The sequence below is a fragment of the Montipora foliosa genome, chromosome 10 (genome assembly GCF_036669935.1).
Source record: "Montipora foliosa isolate CH-2021 chromosome 10, ASM3666993v2, whole genome shotgun sequence".
In the NCBI taxonomy this organism is placed as follows: Eukaryota; Metazoa; Cnidaria; class Anthozoa; order Scleractinia; family Acroporidae; genus Montipora; species Montipora foliosa.
Window position 1 is genome coordinate 6,496,862 of NC_090878.1, and position 14,111 is coordinate 6,510,972.

General features: G+C 39.7%; 2 protein-coding genes across 3 annotated transcripts in view; both read right to left on the reverse strand.

The window, feature by feature from the left end:
• Positions 1-14,100, reverse strand: part of LOC137973885 (target of EGR1 protein 1-like) — an 18,542-nt gene extending 4,442 nt beyond the window's left edge. For both annotated transcript variants that reach the window (XM_068820779.1, XM_068820778.1), the window contains exons 1-6: positions 13,963-14,100; positions 9,013-9,053; positions 7,238-7,514; positions 5,929-6,191; positions 2,861-3,023; positions 253-382 (exon numbers count right to left, since the gene is read on the reverse strand). In XM_068820779.1, coding sequence (XP_068676880.1) covers positions 253-382; positions 2,861-3,023; positions 5,929-6,191; positions 7,238-7,514; positions 9,013-9,053; positions 13,963-14,079 — 991 coding nt within the window. In that variant the 5' untranslated portion in view covers positions 14,080-14,100. The remainder of the gene's footprint in view (positions 1-252; positions 383-2,860; positions 3,024-5,928; positions 6,192-7,237; positions 7,515-9,012; positions 9,054-13,962) is intronic.
• LOC137973886 (uncharacterized) lies at positions 9,360-11,036 on the reverse strand. Its single transcript, XM_068820780.1, has one exon. The coding sequence runs from the start codon at positions 10,838-10,840 to the stop codon at positions 10,154-10,156; it is 687 nt and encodes a 228-aa protein (XP_068676881.1). The 5' UTR covers positions 10,841-11,036; the 3' UTR covers positions 9,360-10,153.
• Positions 14,101-14,111: the final 11 nt, after the last annotated feature.

Below are 14,111 nucleotides of genomic sequence, written 5' to 3' on the forward strand. Positions count from 1 at the left end.
GATGAAGTCTGTTGATCAGACGAAACCGGTCGGATAATAAACAAAGTTAACAAGATCAGTTGCTGTGTGCTGCTCACTAGTTTCCATTTAAAAAAATAAAAAAATATTTTAAAAAATTAAAAAATTAAAACATTAAAACATTAAAAAAAGCTCTAAAAGACTTGACACTTAACTAAATTTCATCATTATTATTATTATTATTGTGATTGTTACGATCATAGTGGTGATGATTATAATTATTATCATAATTACCAGAGGTAGTTCGATGTTTTCTTTTCCGCTTCTGTCGTTTAATTTCTTTCACTTTCCTTTCCCTGTCTAAAATGTCATCGACATCGTGTGAGAGGGGACAGCTCTTTTCGCGGCGACAAAATCCATAAGCCTGGAGGAAAAACAACTCACAGTGAGACACTCTTACTGTCAGTGCGTAAAGTTGCCACGTCACAAGGTTTCAGATAAAAACAAACTTTACAAAAAAGGGACACAGGCAGTTCACAAAATCACCCTACCACTGAGTTGCAAAATGAGCTGTATATAGCAAATGGTTTGAGCGCTGGGCCCGTTTCTCGAAAGTCCCCAAAACACTTCGGGCCCGACAAGCTTGTTTTGGAAAGCCGATCTTTTAACACGTTTGCAAGGTACCAAAAAGAAAAGATGGCTGTGAAGTTTGACAACGTTCTTGAGAAACAAAGGGAATTGTGAAACCCGAAAATGGCCTGTAAAGTTTCGGGACTTTCGAGAAACGGGCCCTAGAAGTCACATCAAAACTTGATGAAGTTATCCTACAAGGTGCGTAGCTGGCCTTCAAGCCATTAAGCAGCGGCTTAACAAGATTTCCGTAATTAATGCCGCATTTTCTTTTGCTTACTATTCAAAAGCGAAACCCCGGTATATGAACGTTTTATTTTGAAAAAAATAAAGTAATGACTTTCAATCTTATATATTATAAATACGCTGAAAGGTTGTCACGAACATGGACTAAGTGAAATTTAGTATAAAGTTTTTAGGTAGTTTTCGTGCCAAACAAGTAAGCTTGCGAAGTCATGTTATTTTAAGATTTTGGAAACTTTTTTTCATATAGTTTTGTCAATTGTTGCGACATGCTTGTTGCGGTCGAGTTATCAAGATTTGAAATATTTAGACAAGAAACGATTGTGTTCATCGTTTCGAATTTACGGTTTGTTCTATCATCGTCAACAATTCGAGATGTATTTGTGTTTTGTCTAAGCTTAAGCTTCATCAATTTATTTAAGCATCATTGTTCGAATCAAATATTGTGTGTGATTATCTTAGTGCAACATGCACGACAAAAGTTATCAACAAAGAAAGGAAAATGTAAAAGATCTTTTGCGCACGAAAATTTAGCTTACTGTTGATTTCCGGCTTTTGACAGCTGTGCACCTGTAATTGTTACAAAGAAAGATGACAGAATGACTATCACCTCTAGCTCTTTTGCACGAATACAGGGAGATGCCGATTGACTCAGAGAGTCATCAGCGACTTTTGTGCGAGCAAACCAAGAAGGCTCGCATTTGCATTTGCGTAATAGTCTTGCACATGATCACACCAGGCAGTCTTTGTTAATTTTAATTTTTCTTTTTTAATTTAACAAAATCCCACAAGGAAAAAGGAATCAGCTGCATGCATGTGTATTAATTAAGGCATTAGACTGTTGACTGACAGGAATAAAACTAGAAAGACCACCTGTTCCTCGGTTGGATGTTGGCAAAATTTGATATACGACTTACTTTCCACAACTTGGGCTTAATGCCCCTGCATACTACTCTCAGCTGGTATCCGGATGTTTCGCGGGTAATTTACTTGATCGGAACATTTGATGACACTTTCTATCAAACCGGCGCAAAATGAATAAGGAAACTTCGCGAGGAATCGAAAACTTAATATGCGACATTCACGTTCCTCGTCCTATTAAAGGTTGTTATTATCATTGATTGGTATCATCGGGCGAATTGTCTTTCACTTTAGGCGAATCTCCATCGGGCGAATCAACCGTAATTCCAGCTGGAGGACTTTTGTTACGAGCATCGACTATGTAGATCTATTTTTTACCACAATTGCTTGTAATCTCGAAATCTGATTGGCTAATTTTCCGTTGTCGATAAGAGTCTAGCCAACGCTGTACGCGTCATGCTCGCGTCAATTTGTCACGCCATGTAATAGCCAATCAGGAACGCTCGTTTTGGGAAATAAACCAACCATATTACGAGAATCACCGCGGTCAAAATTTGTTGTGGACTCACTCGGCGCACAACATTTTGACCACCGTGATGACGAATATCGTTGTCGATAAGAGTGCAGACAACGCTGACCCACTTTCGATTTGTTAAGGACGGTGCCTACTATTGTTATTGCGAATACGTTCTGCGCATCTCGAGATACTCGGATTTCCTATTGCTTGTGCTTCTTAATACAGGGATATTTTTGCCCGGTTCAAAACTATGCGGAGAAAGCAGAACTTAGCAAGTGATCTTGGTATCCAAAAAGAAAATTGGGGGTAACCACGCATTTTCAGAGATAATTGAGCTTCAATTTGGAAAAGAACGCCATATATTGCTTGGTATTTTAAAACGTTTTACAAATATTGTTGATTAATTATCTTCGAAAAATGCGTGGTAACCCCCGGGGTTACCCCCGGGGTTACCCCGGGGGTTATCCCCAATTTTTTTTTTTTTGATTTCAATAACACTTGTTAAGATCTGCATTTCCCGCATATTCAGTAAACCGCGCAAAAATACCTTTGAATTAGTAGGCACCGTCCTTAAATGTACGGCGTCAGTCCTTCTTAGGACTACTCTAACCCGGATAATTTTAGTTCATCACCTTTTAATTACGAACTTACCGCAAACGTCTCGCAGACAACAACATCTGTGTGAACATTTTCGTTATCTCCACGTGTTTCACAATACAGTTCCTCAGTAAAACTATGGAGTGGTGCATCCTCCGAAAATTTCACACTAACATGTTTTTCTCCACTCTTTTCATGCTGCAAATTATTTCTCTGGCTAAAATGAAAAAAAAAAGGGAACTATTTCAGAAATAATATAAATACATTTTGCCAACTACTCATGATTATTCTAACGTTAATGAAGAAAGGTTTTTGGCCTCTTTCTCAAAATCCAGTACACTTTTCGTCCTAAATGCCCGGGGGGAGTTGGGGGGGGACCGACATATAAAAAGCGGAGGGATGCTCGTCCCCTTGCTTAAGGGTGCAAATTTCAGATTTTGGTCTCACTTAGGGCGTTCTGGGCAAAACGTAATCATATGTAGCCGGGAAGGTCTCCTTTAGGGTTTCACTCAAAGAAATACAAATTTGTATTAAATTAAATCGAAAGTGGTTCAGCGTTGTCTGTACAAAGTATTAGATGATAATGTCTTTGCCATCATTAAAAGTCACTGTATTTAACATGGTCTCTTAGGGGTCAAAAAAATTCCTGGACCATGCCCAGATTGGTCTCCTTTAGGTGTTTAATTTCAAATTTCCGACGAGCATCCCTCCTCATTTTATATGGAAGTCCCCCGCCCCCCGGGCCTAAATGCTCTTTGGTAACTTAGGAAAAACATCTGAAAGCCTTGCCCAATTACTTGTCCTTTTCTCATCCAAAGAGATTGGTTCCAGGCCAACATCTCTGTGAGGTACTATTCAACCTGCCATCGGAAAGGTCTTCCTACCAGAGAATTGGCTTCAAAGTACTGTTTTTTTCCTCTTTAAGTGTGGCAGTAGCCAGTGCTTGATATCATGTTGGCCAACTGTTTGAAGGAGAATATTGGGGCTGGACAATCTGCGAGCCAGTGAGTCATGGGAATTTCGCATTTAAGTTTAAGCACCCATTTTAAAACGGTTAGTTTTCAATAACTGTGTGACTCGCATTTTGACTCGCATGGCTCCTCGCCATCATGTTGGCTTGCATGGCTGGCAGCCATGGCTCGCATGCCTTGCTGGCTTGCACATTGTCCTCACTCGAGAATATTCCTGGTGGCAAGATGACCGTAAACCAGTTTCATGAGTAATTCAGAACTAATTCAAAAGAAATGTGTATATTTCAATTGCAGGTTATAGATAAAAGGGAGAAGTGATCCACTCAATGTATACATCTACTAGATCCATCAAGTCCTTTCACTGAAACACAAGAGCCCAACAAATTGACCTGCTCCCAACTGAGTGGCTTCATAGCTGGACCATTCCACCAGCATTGCAGAGGTCATGGGTTTAAATCCACTTGAAGCCACTTAAATTTTTCAGGTGACTACATGAGACAATTGCTTCAATTGTCCAGATAAATATGTTGATCACTTCTCCATTTCAGCTTTTATTTCTAAATGAAAAAACGTTTTTCCTGCAAAGTACCCCTGTGAAAGGAGCGGTTTTGGTTTTGAGTGCAGGACCACAATACATTATTTTCTAAATTTTCCTTAATACCCTGTCAGCTGCCAATGTTTTCAGACATTTGCAGCAAGGATCCCAAAAGACAGCTGCATCAGCTATCTCACCAGAACCCACCCCCCCCCCCCCCAAAAAAAAACAAAAAAAAAAACCATCTCTGCCAGGCCTCTGACTGTTCACCAGTACGTGAATTCATAAAAAACATAATGCCTGATTTTAGCTCATTTAATTTAATTCAAATTGTAGTATTCCAGCCAGTAAGAAAAACTACACGCGGCAATGTAAGTTTGAGTTAAGCAAAGTGAGTGCTGTTTTTGTTGTGGTGAAGTTGTTGCTGTAGCAGTTGTAAATGTATAGGAGTTGTTAAGATATCAGTGTAGATGCAGTTGTTGGTGTAGAGTCACTCAAATGAGCATGCTCCAATCAAAATATGCTCTTTCCAAGGCCTGACCACAATACTGGAAACTCTGCCCTACTCACTGAAAATAGTGTGTGGATTCATTAATCTCGCACAGTTATATTAGAAATTAGGGTTGTGATACAAGGCCTACAGTTTTAGGGAAATTTGGTTTTATCAAACGTGTTGATAAAGGTCGAATTAACACGGTGACCACAAACAATCACTTTACATGCATCTCCGCAAATGTCTCCTGTTGTATAAAATGCACACTATGTAAGAAGACCTACATAGGCGAAACAGGAAGAAAATTGGTGGACCGATTTCTCAAACACCTATGTGATGTAGAAAGAAACAACACAGATGCATCAAAACCAGTTGTGCGGCAATTTAATCTTCCTAATCACTCCCACCACAACATGGCAATTTGCAGCCTATCCTCACACCACAGGAACACAGAAAGCCACAACAATCTGGAACAAAATTCATCTTTCAACTAGGTACACTCTATCATCACGGAATCAATGAACGCCTCTCATTCCATTAATTTATTCTCAAATTCATGTTACCATATTTCCACCAATGGCAAAGCTCCTCCATACCCTCATGAAAACCAACAACACCCACAATTCCTCTATTTTCTCTGACGAAGGGCAAACACTCGAAACGTCAGCTTTCCAAATCGTTCACAGTGGTAATTCGACCTTTATCCTATAGTAAATGTAACACTGGGCCAAAATAATACTTTTTCAGCCTACGGTTAGCATTAATAAACGGTTTAGGGTTGTTTTATCATTGTTACAAACCTAACCTGTGACATGCAAAAATTATCTGCCGTCTAGACTCAAGTGTTGGTTTGGCTGGAGTTGAACTCAAGACTTCCCACACACCAGACCATGCAATGTTCAACCAATGGCTGCAGATCCATGTTTGTTTGTTTGGTTGAAGTTCAAGTTTTTGTGATCAGGGTGGATGTAGTTGTAGTTATAGGCATACTTTTGTAGATGTAGAAGACTGTAGTAGCAGTTGATGCTGTTGTTGCCAGTTGTCATTTTGTTTGCTGATATTGTCATCAACATTTATCGTTTTCATCATCATCCTTATTATTATGATTTGACCCTCAACCTACCTCTTTTTAAATAAATAAAGCAAAAACGAAGCTGGTTCCCTTGCATGGTACTCCGCTACAAACTTGGTATCAAATATTCCAGCTGGAAACATATCAGACACGTCAGAAGTGAACACCTCCAGCTTCTCCGGCAATTTATTATAGAAGTTCTCATAAAGGAAAACCAGGTCTAAGAATCCATTATGAAGCACAACAGGATTGCCAGCCAAAACAAGTTCACTGAAAAGATTCCTCACTGAAGGCAGCGGATTGTCAGACCCGCCCTGAAAACAATAAGTTAATTCACATCATAAGTATTTTGATATGTCCCGGAATACAGCTCTGTCATGAATGCAGTATTAAGGGAAATTTTCTTCCAGTAACAAAACATGGGGACAAAGAATTCGTTTTTGTGATATAAGTGGTTCAATATGAAATATAGGGTGCTTTTAGGTAGCTTTCCCATTCCTATAGTGACCTTTTACACCACAACAATATGTGCACCTTCTTAAGGAAAAATTGTTGTTTCATATGGTACTACAACAATGTCAATGTCTATATCATAGTAAGATTAGTCTTGAGTAATTAATAGTGTTTGTGATTGTGGCGGTTATTGTTAATGTATTGAATTCAAAAATTTAGAGAAAAAAAAAACAGATACTTAATGACCATTAGGTGAAAAAGTGTCATAGAATCAATACTTGTAATAAGATAGTCTCTTGGATATGTTGAAACTAGTTTGAACCACCTTAATTAATTAATAAAAAAATTTGAATTACCACCTGGCCCAGATATACATAACGTACTCTAGGCCTTTAGTTTGGTCTTACTTGTACTCTTAAGCCTCTTACATCGTTTCACGGCCATCTCAACTCATGTGGCATAATAAAACAAAGACAGAAAATAACCATGTATTGTAGCTCCCCTTCTCTGTAACTGTACAATTCATTTCTTCCGTAACCCAAATCCAACAACAGCTTAGAATGCCCAAAATATTAAGGTGACTTTTCACAGCCCCTCATTGACACTGGGGTGGAAGAGAAGGAGTCATTGACTCCTGGAAGTGAGACTTACTGGTAAGAGATTTTACTCTGTCAAATGCCAGACAATTTTACTCGTCAACTGGGGGCAGTTTAGGAGTCAACTCACACTCTATGTCCCCTCTAACCTATTGACCTATTGACTCCAAGGAGTGAGACATATAGATTTTACTCTTAATGGGGGGGGGGGGGGGAGAGAAGTGGTTCAGGAGTCAATGGGTTACCCTGTTTGTGCAAAATATGTTCACTCAAAAAATGGTAACAAGATTATACACCACCAGACATCCTACCTCATCACTACCTCTTGTATAAGGAACTCCCTTTGCATACTGTTTGTTAAAATCAAAGCCATGCTCCACCAAAAATTTCAATGACGACGGCTCCACAACAAAGTTCTCTGTGGACAGCACCACAATATTATATGTTCTGACCCTAACTTTGAGTTTTTTCTCTGTTTCATTGTTCTTGGTCTTTGTCTTCTTTAGCTTGAAGCAAGAAATACCAAGTGATAAAATAGCTCTTGATTTTGCCATTTCACACATATGTTTGTAGCGATCTTCTACAAATCTGAAGGAAAATAAAATAATTTCATCGAGTATCAACACAAAGACTGGCACCTAGCCTTAACTTGCACACTAGTTTCTCATAAAGTCTACATTACTCTTCAGTCAAAGTCACAGCAAAAATGTAGAAGGAAAGATCTATGGCCATTACACATAACTTTGGCTTCATGAAACAACTATTTGCTGTGGTTCAAATGTTTTCCTGGTTCAAAACCTTTTACACCTACAACCCCGGTCAAAATTGTTGGAACACTTTATGGGAATCTCCCCCTTCCCCCTTCACAAAGTTGAAAACAGTTGGTGATCACACATTTTCCTGCAAAACTCGCGGTATTCCCCAACTTTGTAAGGGGGGAAGGGGTATAGTGTCCTGAAGTGTCAAGTGTTCCAACGATTAATGTCCGGGGTTGTAGGTAATAGTATTTAATTTTGATTTTCCATTGTTTTAGATTATGATAATGAATATTGGACAAAGAAAATCAAAATTGAACTGGTTTGAAAAAAAAAACTGCAACATATACATGTACATGTAGGCTATTTTGTTAACCTACCCTGCAACCACTTCCCTTTCATCTCCTTTGAAAAATTGTATTGAGCATGTGTTAAAAATTCAATGTATTCGGGTGTCAGCCATGCGTGACTAGTAACCACAAAACCACAGAATGAAAACAACTCTGGCAAACACACGACAAACAAGGAATCATTTCATTAGAAACTCAAGATTGTTCATCCTTTTAAACGTTTGCCATTTCATATTTTACAGCAAAATTTACTGGTTCCTGTAACCAACATACATAGGAAATACTCACTGGAATTTAGACAGTTAAAAATTGCCACCCTTTCGGGTGGGTTAGTATTTGGATGGGTGACCTCAAAATATAGGACTTGCTGTCAGAAACATAGGACCAAAAAACTCCTGCTCCACAAAACGTGTGCTCCTAACTCCAAGAAAAAAATGTGCTCCAAAACTAAAAGGCTAAATATTACCACTTACTTATTATATCACAAAGAAACAATGAGTGGCTCAAAAAAAAAATGGAAATTACAAATTAGGGTAATCAAATTACCAGTATTGCTCCAGAAACATAACGGGAAACAAATTGAATAAAAATAATAAAATCATCAGTTCATTTGTATAAAGATCATAGACTTGACAATTCCCATGAAGATCTCTCCTAATTCATCTATACTTTTGATACAAAATGCTCATCAGAATAGTTAATTTCAATCTTTTCACTATATTTATAAAGATATATATCTTGCCCAGGTTATTCAAAAGGTGCATAATACTATCCAACAGATCATAAAATCACAAAATCACCATCCTGTACATGCAGATGAGTACTATCAAACCAAGTGAGTTATCCACTGGACAGTGATAATATTTATCCAGTGGATAGCACTATCCAACCTAGAAAAAGATTGTGGTCTAGTCTGAATACTCTGCTTCTGTAGGATGTCACTGCATAACCTATTCATCAAAAAAGAATACCGGTACTTACTGTGCAGCAAGTTTTTGTCTATCACCAAGACCACTCATTTCCTAAAAGAACAAAACATTAACAGTGTGACTTTGTGAAGCCCCTATACAGTATGGACATGTCGGCATGCTTCAAACAGAGAGGGAGAAAGGGGGAGAGAGGGAGGGAGAGAGTAGGTTGCCATGAAGCTTAGATTGACAAAGTGGGTCCACAGCCAAACTCAAGTTGTACACGTATGTCACCGCATCAGGAGTGGAAAACAAGCTCCAAAAGTGAGCATTACTGTTGCATCTTGCAGGTCTGGGAATAAGAGAAAGTTTCTGAACCCCAAAAGATTTTGACCAGGTAGTTGCATGCTTGACGAACCATTTCAAGTTCAAGAACAATATACCTTTATTAGTTCACACAAGATTGCATGGGTTCACAATGCTTACTAAGGTTGTGTTCTTCTAGGTGCATGTAACCAGTTGTTCTGTGTACTATGTAAAAGGTCAAATGTTTAAAATATATTTCTAAAGGAAGGAACGTTTTTTAAGAGCCTTCTGTAGTCGTTTATGAGGTCACACGAGATTGCATGGGCTCACAATGCTTACTAAGGTGATGTTCTTTAAATCAAACAACTATATTAGCACAGTAGGTGCATATGACCAGTTGTTCGGGGTACAATGTAAAATGCGAAATGTTTAAAAATCTTTTTTCTAAGGGAAGGAACGTTTTTGTAAGAGTCGTCAGAGTCGTTAAGTCACACGAGATTGTCTCGTCACATAACACTTACTAAGGTCATGTTCTTTGAGACAAGAAGACTAAAAAAGATTTTGAGACAACTTCAAATCCTACCCCTCTCATATGGTGTCAACTTCACCACCTCAATGGACCTATTGACAATGTCATGCAGTCAACAAATTCTCGTGTTTTTCATACATTTTTTAAAACTTGACATGTTTCGGGTCATGTATTTTCATAACTTTGCAACAGATTCTTGCGAAACCCCACATAACGTCATCGTCCCTTAGCAGCCACCCTTGAACTAGCTAAGAAAATTTCATTTACAAAATTGTCAACAGCGTTGGAAAAACTTGCTCTCGTATGTATCAAAATTTCTTCAGTATTAAAAGACCAAGTCATGTGTTTACTAGCTATGTAACGTCATACAATCACTCGATCAATCATTGTCTTCAGCTTCTCTCAACGTGGTTATCGTTGCAATAGCTCCATACATATAGGTCGGGACAACATTTTTGTTGGTCACAGTTATATCCCATGTCGGATACAACTGGAATGCTGGTCTTTCGATGACTCCCAGCGTTGACTCAGTCTTGGAATCTTTCAACTTGATCGTTTTGCCGAAGTCCAATCGAAAACGATCGGTGCGGGCAATTTCATCGCCATCGGAATTCTTGATGAGATAAACCTCGTTGGTGAATCCTGAACCGCTCCAACTGTATTCGATCCTGTAACTGGTCGAGTTGGTTTTCCATTGTTCTTCAATATCGTACTTGTCTGTCCAACTCCAAATCTTCCTCTTAATCACAACCGCTATCTCTTCGTCCTTGTTCAACATGTACACAGTCCAGGTACATGCGACACATTTTCTTGCGTGACCAATTTCGTCCCCGCTAGGACTCAAATAAAGCATGTCTTTGTAAACATCGATACCTTTGGGTCTTCGGGCGCGATACTCAGTTGGGAGCTCCCATTTCTCCGTGGCGTATGGCAGATTTTTCTCGGCTTGGTACTTCTTAACAGTCAATCCGATAGCAAGACCGATAATCAATATCACGATAGCTACAACAACGCCGATTAGAACTCTCGTTTTGTTGCAAACGAAGCATTTGTCAGAGAGACCCATAATTTCACTGAAATCACGAAAAAAAAAAAGGAAAGAAACTTCCGTGCCTATCACTCAATGTACGTCAATGGCAAACGAACGGTGAACCCGCTCGCCTGCGAACGCAGACGTATTTCCGGCGCCCGGGGTGAGAAACGACCGCCGGAAATACCTCTGCGTTCGCAAGCTATGATTTACCCGATCGTTACCAGGGCCTGTCCAAGTGAGGCACTCCCTGTGACAAAAACTTTCCAGTCTACATCTAATTGTACATCTACAGTGTATTGTCAGGCGCGCGTTTTGATCGGTTGGTAGTGAGCGTGTGTCAAGAAAATGTCTTTCAATCAAGAAGTAAAAAAACAGCCAGCATATTCCTTCATTTGTCGAATTATCCTTGAGAAATATTTTATAAAAGCAATGGAGGACTTTTTACCGTGTTTCCATAGCCTCATCTTAACACTGGGGGAGTTGGGATAATTCTCGACAGTTATGCAAACCCGAGATGCAGTAGAGGGTTTGCATAAATGTCTTGAATTCTCCCAACTGCCCCTTGTGTTTAGATGAGGCTATGGAAACATGGAAAACGTCCTCTATTGCTTAACTAGTAACTTAGGGTGATTGTGATTTCTCATCGTATGGGGAAAAAAAGTGAAGAGCAGACTTTCCCAAAAATAGAGTATTCCTCTTAAGAAATTACTATAAATTATGAATACATATTGTCAAAAAGAAGCGCTGATTCTTGTGAGTGAGGAAAAAGTAAATTGTGGCAACCAAAATTGTGATGTAGTCAACAACACGGTAGTAAGCAACTGGAAATTGTTGGAAGTGTGATAAACATGGTCACTTGTGTGCACAAAATTTGGAAAAGAGCATAATATTTTTATTGAGGTTTATTGTTAAACGAAGCAAGAGAAGCAGTCCAAATAAAGAATCGACAGGAGACATCTGCATCAATGTGTTGAAAAAAGACAAGGACTGACAAAATTAAGAAAGAAGGTAATTAAAAAGTTAGACGAACTTACGCACCTTGATGTCATTGACAAAGATAATGGGCCAGCAAGTTGGATTAACCCCCTAGTTGTTGTTGTTGTTGAGAAACAACAGCAATCTGCTTAGATGTGCAACAAAGTCAACCAAGCAATACTAATAGAAAGACACCCTGTGCTAACCATTGAGGAGATCCAGGAAAACATGCTCACACCAACATGAGCAACAACCATGCCAAGTCTTGGAAAAGAACAGCAGTGCAGTGATAATTGAGAGCCCCAACAGTCAAAGAATGTGAAATGTGGGTAATAATAATAATAATAATGATAATAATAAAAATAATAATGATAATGATAATGATAATGATAATGATAATGATAATAATAATAATAATAATAATAAGCCTAAGTGCCAAGACAAGAATGGGCAGGAAGTACCATTGGACAAGGTTAAGGGGCACTTAAAGAGAGCTGCGACAGCTGAGCGGCACGAAAATATCCAAAAGGAGAGGTGGCAAGGAAAGTTTCTCTCGGTAAGGTGGAAGACGACGAGCTGAATCAGAGGGGCTGCTGGGACTTGCTGAGGAACAGGGCGGAGGCACCCTAACACACTATTGCGGGGATTGTAGAGTTTTATGAGCAGCTTACACTGACAAAGCTGTATACAGCGAGGAAAGCAAAAACAACGCAGGACAATGATGTTACGTGCAGGATGTGTAGCAAAGTACCCAAGAGTCTCCCCCATGTGCTGGCTGGCTGCCCGGCTTTCGCACAAAACAAGTCCCTGTCAAGACACAATGCCGCTCTCAAGGTCTTGTTTTTCGAGAAGCTGAGGGATTTGGAACTGATAGACGGGGGTTTCCAACTGGTACTCGTCCGTAGATCCTAAACCAGTCTATGAGTCCCAGGAGGCCAAGGCCTTCTGGGATGTTCCAGTGTATGTGGAGCACAGTCACATGAAGCAAAACAGAGTAGCTGCGTGATTCATTGACTTCAGGAAGAAAGAGGTGGTAGCTGTAGAGATGCTGTGCCCTTGGATGGACAACCAGCTGAAGAAAACCGAGGAGAAGACAGCAAAGTACAGTCCTTTGAGGTGGGAGATGGCTCAGCAGTATCCAGGATACACCAGCTAAACAAAAGTTTAGCAAGATTCTGTATTCCTATTTGTAGTCTGGGCCACGTCTAATGCTCCAGCCTGTGTATTTTCTTCTGGCATAGAAAAGTTTTTACAACTGTCACATAATAATACCCTGAATGGTTTGCTGGCCGGCAAACAACTCTTATACCAAAACCTGGGCCCTTCGCTAGTGAAAATCAAAAGCCAATCACGTGTCAACAATGCAGTGCGAGAAAGAATTGCAGTGGGACTGTAGATAATCTACTCATTGAGATAACGGATAAACTGCATATTGATGACTTAAAAGTATATGCCCAATCTGAAAATAAACTCAGTTGCGTACTGAAGAACACCAACAGGTGCATGAATGACATTGGTCTACAGCTAAAACCCCAAGAAGTGCAATGTACGTAATCCACGTGAAACAAAGTGAGATGAAACAAGAGATCCCTGAAATAAAAGTCAGCAATACAGTAGCGGTACAACCCCTGGAAGAAGATTCACAGTACAAGTTTCTTGGAATCCTCGAGAATGTACGTCAGGAAGAGAACACTGGAGTGTGCTGAAAAGGCATATCTACAACGTTTGTCAGTAATTTGGTCGAGTCCGTTATCAGATGCCAATCATGTGGTTGCCTCTAATCAGTGTGCACTAGTGGTCCTTAAGTATCCCACGTGGACGCAGCATTGGCCGCTGACAGAATTAAGAAGGATTGATCAAGAAGTGTGGAGAATCATTGTAACAAATGGAGGAAAACACCCAGGGTCATCATCCGCCCTATTGTACGTGTCGAGAAAGAAAGATGGACGTGGCCTGCAGTGAGTAAAGGGAGAGCACAAGATCACGAGGATTAAAGCAGCAATGAAATAATTGTTGTCAAACAGCGACCCTAGCATGAAAATGGTGAGAGAGTTTGAAGAACGTTCTGCTGTTTTGGGATACCAGTAACTGATGATTACAGAGGCCCTCAGGTATCGTGGATCTTAGGAAACTGTTCGAGGTCAAGCATGTCTGACGCACGATGTTAACTGTGTACCTACCGTATCCACAGCCACAAAGGATGATTCATTTATTGCACGAACCATAAAAGGCCACACTTCTGAAAAGTTAGCAGCTGAAACTTCCACAACGGGAACAAAGTCAAACCGTGCCACCATGTTTTTTTTCACGCGTGGTCTGTAATCGCCAG